Source organism: Lathyrus oleraceus, chromosome 4 (genome assembly GCF_024323335.1).
Source record: "Lathyrus oleraceus cultivar Zhongwan6 chromosome 4, CAAS_Psat_ZW6_1.0, whole genome shotgun sequence".
Lineage (NCBI taxonomy): Eukaryota > Viridiplantae > Streptophyta > Magnoliopsida > Fabales > Fabaceae > Lathyrus > Lathyrus oleraceus.
Window position 1 is genome coordinate 11,448,608 of NC_066582.1, and position 20,981 is coordinate 11,469,588.

The 20,981-nt window shown below is 34.7% G+C and overlaps 2 protein-coding genes across 2 annotated transcripts; both read left to right on the forward strand.

The window, feature by feature from the left end:
- Positions 1-241: 241 nt before the first annotated feature.
- Positions 242-948, forward strand: LOC127135094 (uncharacterized). Its single transcript, XM_051061906.1, has one exon. It carries the CDS (start codon positions 347-349, stop codon positions 773-775), a length of 429 nt encoding a protein of 142 aa, XP_050917863.1. The 5' UTR covers positions 242-346; the 3' UTR covers positions 776-948.
- A 6,136-nt stretch (positions 949-7,084) lies between these two features.
- LOC127135742 (uncharacterized) lies at positions 7,085-8,620 on the forward strand. The gene is made up of 2 exons (XM_051062381.1): positions 7,085-7,396; positions 8,453-8,620. Exons 1-2 carry the CDS (start codon positions 7,085-7,087, stop codon positions 8,618-8,620), a joined length of 480 nt encoding a protein of 159 aa, XP_050918338.1.
- Positions 8,621-20,981: the final 12,361 nt, after the last annotated feature.

Below are 20,981 nucleotides of genomic sequence, written 5' to 3' on the forward strand. Positions count from 1 at the left end.
AGTAATTTAATGACCGTAATTCATACTTTAAATAAATGAGATATTATGAATTTGAATATACACTCTTAAATTTGATATTTCTATACAATTATTGTCTGAGTTGATTAAAGAGACTAACCACATATTTATGAGTTAATCCAAAATTAATATTCATTTCTCTCATATCACCTCACATCTATAAATACGTTTATCTAAACCTCACTTTCTCTCATTACAAACTTTCATCATTAATTTTTCTATACCTTAATTAAATATACAAATATATATACAGAGACAGTCACTGAATTCTCGTAAAAAATAATTTGTAGGTGAATTATATTTGAAATTAATCATTCTTGTGTAAAAAATGGGAAACTCTTGCATGGCAGCATCGTCAATGGAATGGGATGGAGAGGACTGGGAATCTATAAAGCAGCCAAAGCAATGTTCATCATCAACAAGCAACAAGGTGTTTGACGAAGCTATTTATCTTGATCATCATCAGAATAAGGAGAATGATGTATTAGGAAAGCTTAGAGATTCTTGTGATGCAAATGGGAAAGTCACGTTGAAGATTTCAAAGTGCGAGCTAGCTGAGTTATTAGGAGCAATACAACAGAAAAATAATAATAATAATCAACAAACGCAGAAGCAGATGAAGAAAAAGAAGAAGGAATTAGGTTCTGCAGAACAAGTTTTGTTTCGGTTAATAAAGGCTAGAGATCACGAAATTGCAAAAGAGCATCATTGGAGTAGTCACTGGAAACCAGTCCTAGACACGATTCCAGAATTTTAATTAATAATTAGTAAAATACTAAGATTAGTTTATTTGTGCAGTATAATTTTATTAGGTATCTATAGCCATGTATGTACATCTTGGTGACGTATGTGATCTCCTCTTTAATTATCTAAGTCAAGATACACAGTGTTAAATGACAAAACAGCAAGTGAATGAAGTCTTCAAAAGCTAAGAGCATATTGCACATGATATGGAATTATGGATATTCATTATGAGGTTGGGAGAATTTGGATCGAACTCTAATTTTGACGAGTGTGGCTTCTTGATTCGACAAAGATTTAGTATATATGTAGTCGAAATTTGTTCACATACTGGTCCTACATGTTGTATTTGAAGTATGCTCAAGCATGCAGAAGTCGAAATGTTAGAATTTTTAGCATGTCGAATTAGGCTTTTTGTTTAGCCCAATTGTTTAAGTTAGTTTGTAGCTTAAGTTAGTTTAGTAGTCTATAAATAGATTAGTTATGAGGAGTTGGTTATTGATATTCACTTGTAAACATTGAATCCTAATAGAGAAAGTAGTAAAACAATTATAACCAATCACAATTCTTATTCTTTCTTATTCTCTCTCTTTCGTAAAACCTAATAGGATTTCTTGTGTTTGTTCAAAAAACACATTCTTTCTCATATATTGATTTGTTCAAGACGACATCAATTCACAATAAACTGGTGCGGTGAACGCGAAGAAGAAGATGTCGTCAACAAATATGAGATTGAGAAATTCACCGGTGTGAATGATTTCGGTTTGTGGCGCTTGAAGATGCAACTCCTACTCATTCAACGGGATTTATTAGAAGCGTTGAAAGGATCAGATAAGATGGATGTTGGTCTAACGGAGAAGGAGAAGACGACGAGGATCAAGAAAGCCCACAACACTATTGTATTTAGCCTTGGTGATAAGGTTCTCCGACAGGTTTCGAAGGGGAAAACTGCAACTGGTGTATGGACGAAACTCGAAGGTTTGTACATGAAGAAATCGCTGGTAAATCTTCTCTACCTGAAGCAAGTTTTGTATTCATAAGTAAATCCAAAGTCTTGGCTGAGCAGCTGCATACGTTCAACAACTTGACTTTTGATCTTGAGAATATGGAAGTCAAGATTGATGATGAAGATCAAATGTCGATGTTGTTGTGTGCTTTACCTAAGTCTCATGCTCATTTTAAAGAAACTCTCTTGTATGGAATAGATTAGTTGACCTACATTTTAAGGAAGTAAATACTCCATTCGATCCTAGTGTCAAACTTCAAAAGAACGATGGAAGAGTTATGACTAAATTGGAAAATGCAAGTGCAATTGGATGTCTAATGTATTTAATGCAATGCACCAGGCCCGACAAAGCATTTTGGTTATCTTTTAAAAACTAAAACTTTTAGTCTTCATTATGGTAGGTTTCTTTCGATACTATATATACATTAGCATGAGGTACAATTTCTTGTAAGAGCAAGAAACAAATATGTATTACTATTTCGACCATGTAATTAGAGTTTGTGGCTCTTGCTTCCCATGGTCAAGAATTTGAATGGTTGATGGACCTTCTATTGGAAGTACCTTTGGCTAAATTTAATGTTTCAGATGTGTTGATACATTGCGATAGCCAAGCCACCATAGTCAAAGCATTCAGTGATGTGTAGAATGGAATGTCTAGACACATAGATCTTAGACATTCTTTCTTAAGAAAATCGATTAAGGCTGAAATCATTTCACTATGATTATATGACAATGTTAATTATTGTATGTTGAGGTTTTGTTTCTCAAACTCTTAATGAAGTTCAATATAGAGAATATGTATCTCAAGATAAATAGATACAATATGAACTTCACCTATGTGAATTTTGAGATGATGTCGTCTCAAATGTGAGAGCTGGAGTTTCTCTCACGAAAAATTCATGAAACAAGAAAAGCACATGACTATAAATAGTATTAGGCGAGATATGTAGGTAAAAAACCATTAAATAGTGTGTGTAAGGTAACATCAGTGCAATCATAAGGGATAACAATTCAATGCATTGCTACGTAGCATTCCGATTAGACTTTGGTTGTCCTTATTAAGATTAATTTCAAATAGAAAAATACTTAACTATATTAACATTCTTTGTTTCTCTTTTCTAGAATTGATCATGTCATTATTAGAAAAATAGAGAGATTGTTGTAACTAATGAACAATGAATGCCCATGGTGTGTTACAAAATGACAAGAAAAATGTGCAAGTAAGTAAATGACAATAAATGTATGGGAAATAGTCTCATAGAAAGTGTTATACGATTGCGACGGTGGCGCTCTAGCAAGCCGCCACATATGGCGATGGTCATTGCTCTTATTTTTTATGGTCGCTGTTTAAGTTTGAATTTTTAATTCGGAAATATGCAACATTTTGTGAAGTGTTGCAGAATACAAATAGTCAACGTTTGAAAAGTGTTGTTATAGGCGAAATAGTACTGTGTTTGAAAAATGTTACTATTGAAGAAACAATGTAACATTTAATAAAAGTGTTGTTGAAATTGTGTATTTCATTCCGAGTCACATGCTTGTGAAATAACACCACTTTATCTTATAAATTGAACATTCCGAATTTAAGAAAACACGTTAAAAAACATATATATTTTTCTTATGGAGCGTATAATATTTACATATAAAAACATATCAATATATCCATGTGTTGCACCGACTGATATTCGAACATCGCGCTGCTGAGTGAACTCACCATGTGCGTAACGTTTTCAGGAATCAATTCTTAAACATCAAAAAAGCTTTAAAAGAAGTATGAAACTATATATCAACCTGCACCATCTCTCTTTAGCTTTTTGTCGTTATCTTAACTTTTCTGTCTTTCTGCATTCCTTTGCTTATAAATTTACAATAGGATCATTCTTTATCTTTCTATATATGAAGATAATTAATATTTATAAACTTTATAGATTGCTAAAGATTTCATGTTTTTATTAGTCAAAAGGATACTCTGGACTTGCTCCTTACTAAATCTAACACATTAATAACAAGAGTATAACGTGAAAATCATAGTCATTATTAAATAACAATCCAATAATAAGTATTATAACATATAGCTAATCTCACTCACCCGGAGTCTCAAAAACACCTACCATCTTTAAAACCAATATTTAGCTACCCTTACAACATTCTAACATAAAAGTGTAAGGAGAATAGGAAAAAAAATTAAATACATAGTATCAGACTAGCCATTTGCATTTTGTAATTATTTCGGACCGATCAAAATGTCCAATCTAGATTACTCTTGCGGAAGGATGGAAAAATAATAAGCTCTCTATCATATTCGAATTTTTCCTCTCAATCAATAAATCAATACATTCATATAATATTCGTATTACCTACATATCATAATATATATTTCTTCTTTCAGAATAATGCTTAGAAAGTCTCTCGAAATAAATTTTTGGTTTTATAAACAGATCGGTCGAATCTATTTTCAAATATATGTAAAATTAGTAGACGGAAAATTTCAAGATCGGACTTGCAGCTGTCAGTTTTGTTGATCTACAGTTCGTGGAGTTCAGCTTGGCGTACTCGTTTTATTTTTTCGGTCACGTTTAAGTTCGCATTTTGGTGAAAACTTGTCTGTTTTCCAGAACTTAATTTCTCGTAGATCATTTTAGTGCATTCATTTTTTTTCCGTGCCCGATTTTATTTCCTTTTATTTTTTATTTTTTATTAAAGTGTCAAATAAATATAAATAGAATTAAATAAATATTCAATTAATTTGTAATTTGTTTTATTATAATTATTTAGATTTTATTTCATTAATTTTGTGACTAATCATTGTTTTGATCCTAAAATATTAAAGAAAGTGCGTTAAAATTGCAACCCTAAAGCTCCCACTAAAAAAATGTGACCTTCAGCCAAACACACCTCATATTTCTCTCTCTGATCTTGTCACAACACTCTTTATTCAACTTCATTTTTCAAACTCACACTTCATAAATCACTATTAGTAACTTTTATAATCTCATATATCATATTTCCCCTCGCATAATCGATTCCTGAACCCAAATTTTGTTGGGAAAACCATTTTTTATTTTTATAAGGGTTTTATCGATATTTTCCATTTTTTTAATAAATAAAGTTCGGTGACAACTCTGTTATCTTGAGTGTGCGAGCGTTCATGGTCATTTTTCACGTCGCGACACCCTCCTCATAGAACCACACATTAGTTCATGATTGCTTGTCGATGATCGGTTGTTAGATCTAATCAAACGATAACACCTATTCTGACTTGGGCCAAGCGAGATCAAGTTTAATCGCCTACAATATAAAAGCTCTTCTACGCGTCTTAGCAAGTACTGTATTATTCACTTTTGCAAAGTTAGTCCTCTATGACCTCACTGACTTGGACATTAGAATGTTAATCTTGTAGGTACACCCCCACTTCACTACTTCACAGGTCTATTCTGTCCTACTAGAGGAGCTCTATGTTTACACTTCATCAATCTTCTGTATCTCACCAAAATAGTGGCGTCATAGGTGAGAGTCATCCTCTAATTCCCGAAAATTTACACGAAAAATCCACTAAATCTTACTTATTACGCCACCGTAACCCTTTTTTTCTCATGACCAAATCTTTGTCACTCTTTATGAGAGATTGTAGCTTCCAAGTCAGCTTTGTTAGCCACACATTTGAATGTAGGTGTTGAGATTGAAGTCATCACATCCACCTAGAATGTACCACCTTCTCCTATAGAGGAAATTGATCAGGTTCTTGTAACTTCTCCAACCATCTCATATCCTTAGGCTCTACTCACTCCTCCTTTCGACCAAGACATTTTCCTGATTTTTGCGATCTTCCAAATTTTCTAAGTTGCTTTAAGGCCATACCCCAAAGTGACCACAATCGGAAACACAAGCTCTTGAATTAAAAATGTTCTATAGCCTCCAATAACTAAAAACCACCATTGGAGTTCAATGAAATAATGAACTAATTAGTAGCATTTAGAATTTGGTACAACAATAACCACACACCTCTTAGCCGAAAGATTCCTATAAATAAAAGAAAATAAAAAAGTTTCTTTGTCTTGGAGGTCACACATAACATGACGTGATAACTCTAGAGACACACCTCATTCGGTTATTTGCGACACCACCTCACATCACCAGGGGGTCTCGAAATCACCAGAGCACCTTATCCTTGGGCTCAACAATCTCCCTATCGGGTTCTAGAGGTGGAGACATCAGTCATACGTCACATGAGGATCTTCGTCCTGAGAAGTCTACATCACATTTTTCTCACAAAAGAGACAAACAACGCAACGAAACACATGCCTAATCTAACCACATGAAGAACCCATCCTCTAAACATTTCCTTGATAGTATGATTCCCAAATCTCTTGAAAAACTACCAAAGTTGGATAATTATGACGGGATCGGGGATCGAACGAGGATGTTGAAGGGCTTAACAAGCGATGATAGCAAAAAGAAAATCAGATTCACTCACTAATCCTTATATATTGGCAATAAATAGCCCCAAAATCTATGGCCAGAGATCAAGGAAAACAAAGGTCATAATAACAATTCAAATTTGACCTCGACTTTATCATAATACTTAAACACTATAAAAAGTACCACATTTACCTCCTAGAGCCTAGGGTCATGTGAAAATGTTAAACTACGAAACATTTCATATACAAAACAAACATTTAGTACGCGTGTTTCTGAAGTCACCTACGTCCAATTAGTACATCTTTGTTTCTTTCTTCAAGTGAAGATCTCCGTGATGCCTCAAAATTTTCACCACCTTCAAAATTTCATACTTATTTAAAGAGTAATCGCTAATGTCGTTCCACTTTACTAAATATGATTGTATGTGCATTCACATTCACCTGCCTAGAAGTATGTAATATGGTAGGTGCTATTAATTACCTCTTCCTTCAATTCACACAAACATTGGTCATAAACACAAACATTGGTCATAAAGATCGTACTACGGCAAAGTCATTTTATATAGTCAACAAATGAAACCCCCACACACACCCTTTACGGCTGCCATGCACACCAATCACACTTATCTAGCTTGTATTATTAATTAATTGATCCAATTGCTATTAACCACATTAATGTACAATTTTCCTTTCATCACCTTTTTCACATATCAACCCTATATATACATGTGTATACCAAATTAAACCAAAAATCTCGTCATTCTTCTCAGAGTTTAATAATACATATATATACTAGTATAAATATAATCAAATGTATATTTAAGATACGGTCAAATAATCCTCATACAAGATAATTTGTTGTTCAATTATATTTAAACAAATAATTCTTGTGTAAGAAAATATGGGAAACTGTTGCAAACCAGCTTCGTTAATGGAGTGGGGTGGAGAGGATTGGGAATCGTTGAAGGTGTTTGAAGAAGTTGTTCATCTTGATCATCATCAGAATAAGGAGAATGATGTATTAGGAAAGCTTAGAGCTTCTTGTGATGTAAATGGGAGAGTCACGTTGAAGATTTCAAAGTGTGAATTAGCGGAATTATTGAGAGCGATGCAACAGAATAATAATCAACAGAAGCAGATGAAGAAGAAGAAGCAATTAGGTTCCGCAGAACAAGTTCTTTATCGGTTAATAAAAGCTAGGGACCAAGAAATTGTAAATAAGCATCACTGTAGTGGTCACTGGAAACCAATGCTAGAGACTATTCCTGAATGTTAATTACTATACCTATAGCCATGAACATTTTGGTTCCTTCTGTAAGCTCCTCTTTAATTATATAAGTGAAGATGCATATATTTGATCGTTTAGTTTTTAATCACGGTAGACTTGGGGAAAAATAGTTTTTATCAAAATTTAAGAGATCTATAGATCCAAAAAGCTTTCGACTAAACTTATCGACAAACGAAACAAAATATCTATTTCCATCAATGGTATGCTTCTTAAAAAGTTCATATACATCTGAATGTATAACGTCGAGTATGCCGGAGAATCTTATTGGCATAGCCGGAACGAAATACTTTTTATATTGATTTCCAACTAGACAACTTTCACCGAGTTTGTCAGACATTTCAAAGACTTGGTATACCAATTACCATATCTTGAGTAATCAGTTGATTAAGTGATTGGAATTTTAAATGTTCAAATCTCAAATGCCACAACCAACTATACTTGTGGTCGACAATAGTTTTTAGACATTGTACTTCAATCGAACTAATCATGGTCTTAAATGTCCCGTTATCCGACAAAGGAGATTTTAAGACCAAATTGTTCTGGGTGTCGAACAATTCTAAGACTCCATCTTTTATAATTACTAAGAAACTTTTTTCGACCAGTTGTCTAACACTTTTCAAGTTGCACTTCATTCCAGGTACATAGAGTACAACTTTGATCATAACTTTTCCTCCATTGCTCCTTTAAAAAACTATGTCGCTAGTACCTTATACTTGCAACGAGCTATTATCAACAAGTTTGACCTTGCTCTTCTTCGACGAGGTGAAATCTGCTAACCACACTTTTCGACTAGTCATGTGATTCGAGCAGCCCGAGTCAAGGAACCAAATCTTCGATTCAACATGGTCATCTGCAACTGCAGCCAGAACCACCATATCTTCATAATCATTTGAATCTTGGCGTGCAAGGTTCTCTCCTTCCTCCTTACTTTTTTTTCAATCCCTTATCTTTATTGTACTAACAATTCTTGCAATCTTTAAGAGATTCAAAATTCTTGTACAAAACCAGAGTGAAGAGAAGATCATGGTTCTGCGAATAGATGAAGGTGGCGAATATACATCAAAGATGTTTGAAGAGTTTTATGAAGAACATGGTGTTAATCATGAGGTAAATACTCCTTACACGCCTCAACATAATGGAATAGCATAAAGAAGAAACATGATCATATTAGACATGACGAGATGCATGCTGAAGCAGAAGAATTTGTCAAAATCCTTACGGGGTGAAGTTGTTTCCACTGTTGTTTATATTTTACACAGGTGTCCTACCAAGAATCTGAAGAACATGGTTCTTGAAGAAGTTTGGAGTGGAAAACGACCATTAGTGAGTCATATGAAGGTATTTGGCTCTATTTGTTACAAGCATCAACCTGATGCTAGAAGAAGGAAGTTTGATGACAAGAGTGAACCTATGATTCTGGTAGGATATCATAAAACGGGTGCATACAGGCTATTCAATCCAATTAATCAGAAGATCCTGATGATTCGAGATATTGTGATTCATGAAAGTTCTGTCCGGGATTAGAATTCTAGTAATGCAATTGACAAGCCATTGATGAGCTATGATTTCGATGAAGAAAGTAATTATGTTGAAGTCGAAGATATGTTGATATTCCAGTCAAAGTCGAAGTAGTTGATAACATGTTCGCCACATTCCAAGTCGAAGATGGTGTCACTAGTACTAGTCAAAGACCTCAAAGAACTAGAGTTCGTCCAACAAGACTTCAAGACTATGAAGTGACTGATGATGATGTTGTCACACCAGATGGAGAATTTGCTCATTTCGCCTTACTTGTAGGTGTTTAATAAGTCAACTATAACGAAGCCTTAAACGATAAAAAGAAGTCAGCTATGGTCGAAGAGTTACAAGTAATCAAAAGAAACAACACTTGGGAGTTAGTCGAATTTCTAGCATATATAAAGACTATTGAAGTGAAATGGGTATTCAAGTTGAAGCACAATATTGATGGGTCGATAGAAATACTTAAGGAGAGATTGGTAGCTCGAGGTTTTCATCAGAGAGAAGGAGTCACTACTCTGAAGTATACACACCAGTAGCAAGATTGGAGACTGCTCGTCTAGTTATCGCATTGGCATGCAATCAAGGTTGGTTGAAATTTCACTTAGATGTGAAATCAACATTTTTTAATGATCATCTAGATAAAGAGTTATATGCCACACAACCTCTTGGGTTTGTGATTCAGGGGGGAGCAAGAAAAGTATTGAACAAAGTGCTTTATGGTCTCAAGCAGGCTCCTAAGGCATGGAACAAGAAGATCGACTCATACTTAGTCGAATTGGGTTTCGTCAAATACAAATTTGAGTATGGTGTCTATGTTTAGGTTGTGTCACAAGATATAACAATCATCTGCTTATATGCCAATGACTTGTTAGTAACTGGAAGTATCTTGGAGAACTTTTTGAAGTTCAAAGAGCTGATGAAGAAGGAATTTGAAATGTCAGATCTGGAAAACTTGTCTTATTTCCTAGGCATGGAATTTCAAATGTTGAAGCAAGTATGATGCTACATAAAATAAAGTATGTTAAAGAGATACACAAGAGATTCTGAATGGATGATTCGACTCCTGCATCTTCACCTATTGAACGAAACTTGAAGTTAGAGAAGCATGGAGAGGAAGACAAAGTCGATGCAACTTTGTTCAAACAAATTGTTGGATCTCTAATATATGTGTGCAACAGTTGACCTGATATAAGTTTCTCAGTCGAATTAGTGAGCAGATACATGAGTGATACAAGGGTGTCACACATGAAGGATGCAAGAAGAATCCTGAGATACTTAAAAGGAACGATAAACTACGGAGTTCTATTTCGACAGGATTCTGAAAGCAAAGAAGTTGTAATTAATTGTTATTCAGATGTTGATTTGTGTGGATATAACGAAGATCAAAAAAGCACAATTGGTTATTTCTTTCAAGTGTTTGGTGGCCTAATCTCATGGTACTAGAGAAATCAATCTCATTGTGTGGAGCTGAATATATAGTAGAATCATAGGATGCGTGCCAAGTAATTTGGGTAAGATATGTGCTTGAAGAAATGGAGGTCGAAGTGAAGAAACCTCTAGTGTTTCAAATCGACAACAAGGCAACCATAAATATTGCGAAGATTCCAGTTTTGCATGGAAGGAGTAAGCACATCGAAAATATATTTTATTTCCTTAGGGGGAAGGTAAATCGAGATAAATTTGAATAGAGGCATTGTTCAAGTGAAACACAGTTGGCCGAAATTTTCACCAAAGGATTGAAGATCAACAGATTCTTGAATTTGAGAAAGAAATTAAGAATAATTCAGATAGACTATGGTTAACATATGTTCGACAACTTGGATTATATGGGGGTATGTTGAGATATAAGATATAATCCAAGTCGTTTGTGGCCCAAGCCTAAAGTCAATTAGGGTTTATGGTTTGTTGCTTAGTAGTAAAGTAACTTTGTATATAAATACATGCATGTCTAAATTAGTTTGTAACACATGCATTCTTCAATAATGCACTAACAAAAGCTAATGTGAGTGACCTTGGGAACAAGCACATCAAATACTAGTCTCATCATTAGAACGTCTCATATGATTGTTCTTACATGTGGACCTAGTTATTTAGACTAGGGTGTGTTGCTTCCCTCTAGGATGCTAAAGTGTACTCAAGCGTTGTTATAATATCGAGACAAATCCAATCGTTGTTTTTATTTGCCCATTTTCTTTTATTTGGGACCGTTAATTTACTTGTTTCTTCTACAAATTTTGATTGCTTTTCCATGAACTCCAGTGATTCATGTTCTATCTATATATTTTTTCATTGCTGGATCCTACATTCTATCGACTCTTCACACCTCGTTCTTTGCTTTAATCGTTTCTTCAAACTTAAGTTAAATTTTTTTCTTATACCATTTCTCACCTTATTTATTACATATTATTTTTCCTTTCATTATTTAAGTCATGATCAATATGGGAGACAACAATAAAAGAAAAGTTCTAGACATCTCTGATATAAATGATAAAATGCGCATGTCCTATCGGACATACCGGCTTCATCCACAACTTTTATGTGATCGGTCAAAGATGTAAGCCGTCACTCTTTTAATATGTTCAATCTTTTTCTTTTTAGTATATCATTCTAGTAGAGATTAACTTGGGTCTACACCACATCAATAAACCTGAAGTTGTTTCATACCGTGAATTGAGTTTATTAAACAAAATTGTTCATAAAATAAATCTGGATACAATAGTATTGCGAATGGAAACTCTTCCGAAACTTTAGTTTCATTGATAAAAACACATTCCATGAGCATATGTTTTTTTAAAGATGTGTTAGTTTTGCATATTAATTAATCCACACGTGTTATTAGGGATGAATTCTCTTTTGCTGTTTGTTGTTATCTAAACTTTACTCTCTGCAATGCTTTGTCGACAAAGAAAAGGTGGTTCCTCTTTTGTCCTTTTTCGTGGAATCCCACGTTATTCAAATGATTTTCATAAATCTTTACGATATACTTAGTATATGTTAAGATCGTTAATTATTTTGTAATTCTTATAGCTAGCTTGCTGAAGATTTTTATGTTTTCATTGGTAAAAAGAGAACAATAAAGTTTCCAGTATTTGTCCAACTGCTTCAGATATAATATTCATTAGCTTATAAAAACATATACCTAATTCATTATGGTAAGACAGATGACACACATATGATATACTTTTTTTTTGGTACAAATTAACACGCATGTGAAATTATTATTCATCACTACTATCTTAATTTGTACAGCTTTCGCATTATGAAATATTGATGCATGGCTATGATCTGGTTTCATCTTAACATTAATTATTACTATTTGTCAATATTGAAAATGATAAGACTTATAGATTCACGATTTATTTATTTTTTAATTAATTTTTTTAACAGGGAAACGAGAATATATACAAATATGAGAAGTTTCAAATTCAATTGTGTCTAAGTTATTTATATTTATCATAGACATTAATTTCTTGAACATTTCGACTTTCACTCCTTTCTTCATGATGTCTGCAATATGATTTTCAGTTCTGCAGTATTTCAAGTTCGGTTTTTCATTTGTCACTTTCTCTCGAAGATAATAGAAACTCATTTCAATGTGTTAGCATTATCCATGCGCTATTGGATTCTTCGCCAGATTGATAGCAAGCATGTTGTCGATCTTCATGGTAATCCCTCCATGATTATTCCCTGTAATTTCTTCGACAAAATTCACCATCCATGTTGCTTGACATGCACAGAGAGAAGCAGTTATGTATTGATAACCACGAAATACATCACGTTTCTGACTCGATGCACATGACATTTTAGTTTATTTTATCTCCTTTTTATGGTTTGTGCTAGTATATTGTGTTTGTTTTAGATATTTTTCAGATAGGAGCATCCGTGCAAGAAATCGGAACGGAAACGGAGAAAAACGGAGAAAATACCAAGATTAGTACTCATGGCATTCACCATGGCACTCGCCATGATGTTGCAACCATGGACGCCACCTAACGAGCAAGAAAAGTCAAAGGGTCGGGTTTTTAAACTCATGAAGTTTGCTATGTACCTTGAACCCCACATTCTACACATTTTGCACTCATGGCGTTCGCCATGAGACCATGGCATTCGCCATGAGGCCATGGCATCCGCCATGGACTTTGAGGCTTGAAAATTAGCACCAAAAAATCTCAATTCTCTCTAACTTCAACATATATTTCTCTCACTCCTCCGACACGAATTTCAAATGTTTTCTACGAGTTTTTAATTCTATAAATAGATTTACGTCATCCAAATTTTCCTATAAAAATTGTAAACATAAATTTACTTTTGTGAAACAATTATTTTTCACACCGAGGAACTGACGCATTTTTGCATCATATTTTAGAAAGTTTTATATGCACTTAGATCATTCACATTATTAGGTTGCCGGGATAATTTTTCCGAAATTCAATTTAAGAATTACATTGTTTCTAGTTTTATTACAAGTTCAAATTTATTTATTATATATTTATTTAAGTTGTTATTATTTTTCCGAAATTCAATTTAAGAATTACATTGTTTCTAGTTTTATTATAAGTTCAAATTTATTTATTATATATTCATTTAAGTCGTTATTATTGTTGTCATTACTATTTCATATTTTTATTTATTGTATCGTTCAATTTCATATATATATATATATATATATATATATATATATATATATATATATATATATATATATATATATATATATATATATATATATATATATATATATATATATATATATATATATGATTTTTTTTAATCAAAATACCCCTATTTTTCAAAATAAATTCCAAAATAACCATGATTTCAAAAAAATTCTCAATCTACCCCACCTTTTAGAGGAGGTGCCAGATCAATTGACGTCAGCTCCTAAAATTAGAGAGGAGACGCCAATTGAATTGGCTACAGCACATGGTGCTGCCAATCCAATTAATGCCCTGTGTTAGATTGAAGAGGATGCGCCAATTGGTCTGGCGCCTCAGTGTAAAGTGCAATTTTTTGTGTTATAAATAGAGGTGTTGTGTGAATCATTTTTCCACATACCATTTCATCATTTTGCAAACATGTTTGGTGTTTGTCGCTGCTATGGAAATGTGGTTTATTCGAGAGACAAACCTCCGATGTTGATGCTCTTCTAGAACATCACTAGTTTCGATCAACTGAAAAGGGAACTGGTTCGTTGGTTAGATGGAAAAATACCAGAAGGGGAAAAAATTAGAAGTATTGAGAGACTCGATAGTATATTTGGTTGGGTGCGAGTCAAAACTGATAAGGATGCTAGAGAAATGATGTTTGGACGAGATGACATCAGTTTAATTATTGTAATCAGTTAGGAATGTTCTATTTTAAGTTTTCTTATGTTGTAGTGATGTTTGTTATTGACCTTGTTGTAACAAAAAGATAATGAAATATAAAAATCCAAGGTTACAAAATTTAACAGGAGATATTATCTTATGATGCAGATGTTGCTCATAGATTGGGACAATTGTTCTTATTGTGTCCTGGTTGACGACATATCTGTAAGACCCCAATTTTGGCCCTAAGATCCCTCATGGCCCATATCATATCATATCATGGCCTCAAGGATCAGTGCATGCCCTAGTTTCCCTCCTAGTGGGTAGGTTGCCTTGTGAGTTGATTCTTGATCACCAAGCATGTTTTGCATTTGTGTATCTTTGCTTTTCATATGTTTACTAACCAAAAAGTACAAAAATATTGTCAGTCTAACCTTGTTGCTTGCAGTTGAAGCAATCATCAGCAATTAGGTCAAAGATAGTTATCAGTCAGTCATTGCAGTGGATGGTGGCCATTCTTGCAGAATTTGGACACCATGATCAATAATCAAGAGCTCATACAACTTGGGACATCATTTGAAATCAAGTTCTCAAGGAATTAGGGTTTGGAATTCATCAGAAGTGGTTCAATCATGCAAAACCCTAGAAAAGTCAACAGGATGTCAAACTTGGTCAACTGTGGATTTAATCAGTGATTTGATGGATAGAATTGATTTGAAGGAGCTCATTCATGCTTGTATAAGCCTCATATATCATGCCCAACCTCATCATGGAAGAAAATCAAGTAAAATCAGAAATTTCCAGAAATAGAAAGTGGACCTGTAATTTTAACTGCCAAAAATGGAAACTTCTTGATCCTCAACTTACATCATGATACAAGCTTCAAATGAATTTTTGCCCAACATGAAAGTTGAAGATCTTGTTCTCCCATTTTCAAAAAGTCCAAGAACTCTCAAATCCCATGTGTGGTTGTCAAGATATGATCAATTCAATTTCAAAAATTTGTGAACTTCAACAAGCCATATCTCATGAACCATAAGGCCAAATTTGGTGGGGTTTTTTCCTACAAACCACATTTTTCCTCCTCTTTCCAAAAATATAAATTTCATCCTCCAAAACCTTGCCAATCAAAATGGCATTTTTTGACCTATTTCATTTAAAAATCAAGTTTGACCAATAGTTGACTTTTTGATTTATTGATTTTTTCTCACTTTGGCCAATTGGGATTTGTTTCATATGGTATTTGCAACATGATCCAAGTCCAAATTCATGCTCATGATACCATCATATCACCATTTTGGCATAAGGTGCATAACTTGAAATTTTGCAAATGGCTTCATTAAAACAAGGCAATGTTAGCAATCCTTGAGCAGACCAAAAACAGCAAATGTTTTGGTCATTTGCAGCCTGTTTTGAGGCCCATTTCGACCAGAACCATGCACCTCCACTTCCATATGTTCAATTTAGTAAAAATGCAAATTGGTTCAAATAGCTTAAACAAGCTTAGCATGTGATTAAGGGACCTTAAACAGCAAATATAAGTGAACTTTCTGTCACTTCTAAACCCTAGAGAATAGCAGCAGCCGACCAGAAAACTCTTTTCTCTCATTTTGCATTTTGGCCATTTTGAATTTTTCTGCTCAAAGCTTCAAAGTGTTCGAGCAACCCTTGATCCCTTCATCATCTAATCAACATTTGGGAGCATATTGATCCAGAAAACCTCACCTGTGCCGCCTCTCCAAGTTCTGTTTTCTTCAAGAACCAACAATGGCCATTCGAGCTGTGAAGGCTTCCAAGTACCATTAAGCTTACTTACCTCAAGTTTTCATCATTTCAAGGCATTGTGAACTCCTGTTTCGAGCTGCATCCATCAGAACAACACTGTTTCAATTTTTCTTCAAAACCAAGTAAAGTTTCGAATTCCTTCTTTCTCTAAATTATGCTATGTTTATGAAAGGTCTTTTGATGCTGATTCTAAGGAACTATGCCTTGCTTGAAATGGTTGTGTTATGATGGAGAAATCTGGATTTCATTTCTTGTACTCAAATGTATTTTTGCTCGGTTTGCCATGCTTGCAGTGATTTAATGAAATTTGATGTTATATTTGTGATGCTTGATGTATGCTGATGCTTTTGATATGCTTACATTTAAATCCTGGGCATTTTGAATTTTCGAGTTGCATGAAGGTGATGAAGATCATGCTGTTTTGAAAACCCTATTATTTTTTCCCAGAAAACCCAGCTTCATATATGCGTGTGTGTTGGTTGTTTTTGCTGCATGATATCACCTCATCAATGCCCTGTTGTGTGAGTTTTTTTTTTCTTTTGGAAATTTGTTGTTGCATGATGATAGTATTCCTTTGCCATGCTTAATTGTTGATGCTGGTTATGTTGTTGTTCATGACTGATGTTTGGAAACTTGCATGAAGTTACCCTGCTGTTCCAGAACTCTTTGAATCCGCCCAGAAATCTGCTTGATCAGTGTTTGGTTTACTGTGGTTTGGTTGCTGTATGAACATCACTAAATGCCATGCTGTTGCGTGATGGTGTTTGAATTTGTTTTGATGATTGGTGATAACATGAGTTTGCCTTGCCATGCTGCTAAAACCCTAAGTGCAAAACCCTAGTAGCCATTTCCAGAAACTTGAACACGATTGGCCTCTGTACTGTTCCATTGGGAACTGGCCAATCACAACATTTCGTGTCCCCCCTTTGAAACACCGCGTTTTGATAAATGAGGACGGTAATTACAAAAATGCCATGCTGACCTTGGTTGACTCATTAAACCATGTTATGTGCTCATACTTGTTCCCAATTGTTCATCATCTTCAACAATTCATTCCTCATTCATTTTAACTCCAAAAATCATGGGATTTTTTGCATTATGACCTGTTGAATGTCCAATATTTTATCATGATTTTTAATTATTTTTTGTGTGGCTGGATTTTAAATGGTACTAGGTTTCTTAACATGTATGCTTATTTGATACCTTTTGCCAATCTTTTGTGAAATGATGGTGATGCATCCTTTGCCCTTGAATTTTTTTGTGGTTAAGCTAGACTTATTCATCTTTGTTTTGGTATAAAGATTGTGCATTTATCATTTGTGGTTTGCTAGATACAAATTTTTGAACTAGGGTGTGACAATTTGTGTCACACCAATGATGTGCATTTTCATGATTTTTGTTCACATGTCTCCTGGCCTTCAAATAACTTGAAATTTGGCATGAATGTTCTCTCATATGTCTAGTTGGTGTATGAATTTTCTTGGAATTAATTGTGCTGTTTTCCATTTATGTGAGATTTTTCTTCCCTGCCTAGTCAAATGTTGACTTTATATGATACATGATGCCAAATCTTTTGTGAAATTCTCATACCATATTGTATGATCATGAAATTTCATATGTGCATACTAGACATATTGAGCTTTGCATTGGTGTTAATCCCATCTATTTCTCATCTGTTTTCATTTTGTTATGATTTTTTGAAAATGACACATGTTTGTTGACCTTCATTGTGCATACTTGAAATTGTGTTGACTTCCTGATTTTATTTGACTATCTTCCCATGATCCAATTGAGCTGAAATTTCATATGCATGCTATGTTATGGATTGTGATGAAGTATGAATTATTTCATGATTTTTGGAAATGTTTATGTTTGAGTTTGAGCCAAGTCTTGCTGTTGACCTCTTTGTGCTCCCTCTTGCCATGTTTGACTTCTTTGGTTTATGAAATGACATTGATGCATGATATGAGTGTGAATCCAATTGAGATAGCTTCTTAAATGTTTGACCTTGAATTGGGTTGACTTTTCTTTGCTGTTTTGACCTTTTCTTTCATCTTTGACCCTAGGCTAGTCCTAGTGGTCTTTTGAGCTTACAATTGAGTTAATGTTTCAGGTTAAGCACCAATGCCTCAAAGATCATTCAAATTTGATTGAGTTGGATTATATATATCATGTGCTAACCCTTGTTTTGTAGGTGTGACTCCTATAGTTGAGTCTTGTGTTTTGCACATTGGTCCCTCTGTGGTTGACTGTTGTTTATCCATTCCTTTTGTTTTAAACTGTTGAACTGTTTACTAATTGGTTTGACTTTTTCAGGTACTTTAGTTGCTTAAGTTCTTTGAACTTGCTTTGCTTTGCTATTTAGCAATTGCTTTTGAGGTATAATTACTTCTTCCTCATGTAGTCTGGAGACCCGGTCTGTTATTTGACCGGGCAAACTGTCTGAAGTCCTCCTTAAGAGGCAATGCTTGTGTATGTTTAAAATTGTCCCAAGCAGGAAAAGTCCTTCAAGTAAGGCAATTGGTAGATCAAAGGGATAAGCAACCTATCCCCTACTATTCAGTGAGTCCTCTCCTTGCTCCCATTACATGGTTGAAGCATTGAGATAAATACCCAAGATCTATAGAGTCAATAATGTGGAAAGAGCTCCATCTTTCTGAGCTCCCACACTTTCTTTGATGCTCTCCCTGATCAGGGATAGAAGCAATGAGGCACACCCCTCATCTCCTTTCATCTGCTTCACCTTAGCCTCTCAATGGCAAGGTTAAGAGCGACATTTACCCTATTACAGTTGGCCTCAGTGCCTAACCCTCTTGTATGAGCCCCCTTGTCTGGCTATAGAGTGTGCTGTTTGATATTCATTGATTGATTGATTGTTTCATATGCATTTGTTTGCTTGTATGTTATGCATTCATCATCATCAATTGCCATTAATGCACAATCATCTCATTTGTCTTTGTGATATTGTCATTATTGTTTGCCCATTGAGGACAATTGTAAGTCCATTGCTTTGGCATTTGCTCCTATGATATGGAAGGATAGAGTGTAAGACCTCATTGGTCACTCATATCTTCTGTTGTTTGTTTGTTTGATTGTGAGGATACAACTGTAAGTCCCTGCAAGTTGGCATTTGTTTTCCTAGGATCATACTGTGTATGTTAGAGTAAGCCCAGACAAATTGGCATCTGACATCCATGTTTTGTATCTGTTTGTATGTGAGGTTGCAATTATAAGTCCCTGTAAGTTGGCATTTGCTTTCCTGTGATCATGTGTTGCTTTTGTTCTTGTATGTGAGGATCCACTGTAAGTCCCTGCAATGTGGCATTGGTTTTCCTATGAGCATCTGTGGAGTTAACCTAAGTCCAGACAGATTGGCAGTTAACTTCCATTTCTCATCTTTGTTTTTCTTTTGAGGAGATTAGTGTAAGTCCATTGAGTGGCATCTGATATCCATTTCTGTTTTAGGAGACTGGTGTAAATCCATCTATTGGTATCTGGTATCCGCTTTTATTTCTTTGCCTGTGGAGATTAGTGTAAGTCCATAGAGTGGCCTCTGATATCCCGTTTTGTTTTAGGAGATTGGTATAAGACCATTGATTGGCATCCGGTATCCGCCTTTCTTTGCTTTGTTTGTTTATTATTATCCATTGCTATTCCAAAGGACACACTTGAATCATCTGCTATATGATTTCAAGAAGTGAACCTTCTAAGAAGTTTTACAATCCCATCCTCATCCATTCATCATTCATTATGTCCTAAACCTTTTCACACTTTATCTTTCAAACTTGACATAAGTGTTGTGCAAACATCTTCATGTTTTCAAATTAAAAACCTGGACTCAAGTCCTTGACTTTTTTCAAACTTCATTTCATAACACTTCTTTCGAATCAATCTTAATCATACTCTGACTTCACTTTCATAATCACAGTCAATTAACTAACTTCACTCATTCACTTGTTTTGGCTTTGTCCATTGTTAATCTTTTCATGCATTAGCCATAGGTTTCAATTATCTTTGTGGTTGATGTAAATCTTGCCTATCCTTAGTGAGTCGACAGTAAGACTTCCGTACTGAAAACAGGGCTAACCCCTCTAGTACGTCGAAGCTATCCTCGCATGGTGGATGTTGTTTTTGGTCGAGTGTTCTCCCATTGATAATGAAAAGCCTCAGTGCTTGTGTTTAAAATTGAATCCAACTCACTTTTGGAAATCTTTTAGCCGAACTACGGCGTTTTGATCCTTACCTTTGATGGAAGGTACGTAGGCAGCGGGTTCATCCGTTCGAACACAAAAATAACTAATTTGTATATTCTTTTCTCATCATCCCAATCATGTTTGCACAATATTTATGTCATAACAAATAACAATCTTTTACAACAAGTGTGAAAAGGGCTCCCTAGGAGTACCTAGGACGTAGTGGGTGCCTAACACCTTCCCATTGCGTAATTTACCCCTTACCCAGACTCTCTGATCTTTTTATTAGTTTTCTACGTGTAAAACTTCTTAGGCTTTTGTTCGCTTTTTAGCCAGTCCTTTGGATAAATAAAAGTGCGGTGGCGACTCGAAATTTCAATGTATCTCTTGCTTATGATTTAATCAATAGATCATATAGCGACGAATACACCGCTACAGAAAAGTGGCGACTCTGTTGGGGATGGCTCACCAGAATCCTTGGTGGTATTGCCTACTTTTTACCCTTGTTGTGCTATATTATTATTTGTTATCTGACATATTTTTGTACAATTTGGGATAACTGTATTGATTGTAATGTGTGAATTGCTTGATATACAATTGCTGTTTGCTTTGGTGATCTGTGAGACGAGTTCTATACCCGAACTCGAGTGCACTCTAGGATAGGAGAATGGCATAGTCTTGTTGACTGGTGTGGAGTATTCCTTA

Excerpts from the sequence above, each read along its gene's own strand:
- LOC127135094 (XM_051061906.1), top strand. The coding sequence starts at position 347 with ATGGGAAACTCTTGCATGGCAGCATCGTCAATGGAATGGGATGGAGAG.
- LOC127135742 (XM_051062381.1), top strand. The coding sequence starts at position 7,085 with ATGGGAAACTGTTGCAAACCAGCTTCGTTAATGGAGTGGGGTGGAGAG. Across the intron at positions 7,397-8,452 it reads AAGCTAGGGACCAAGAAATT|AGATTCAAAATTCTTGTACA; the intron begins GTAAATAAGCAT and ends GCAATCTTTAAG.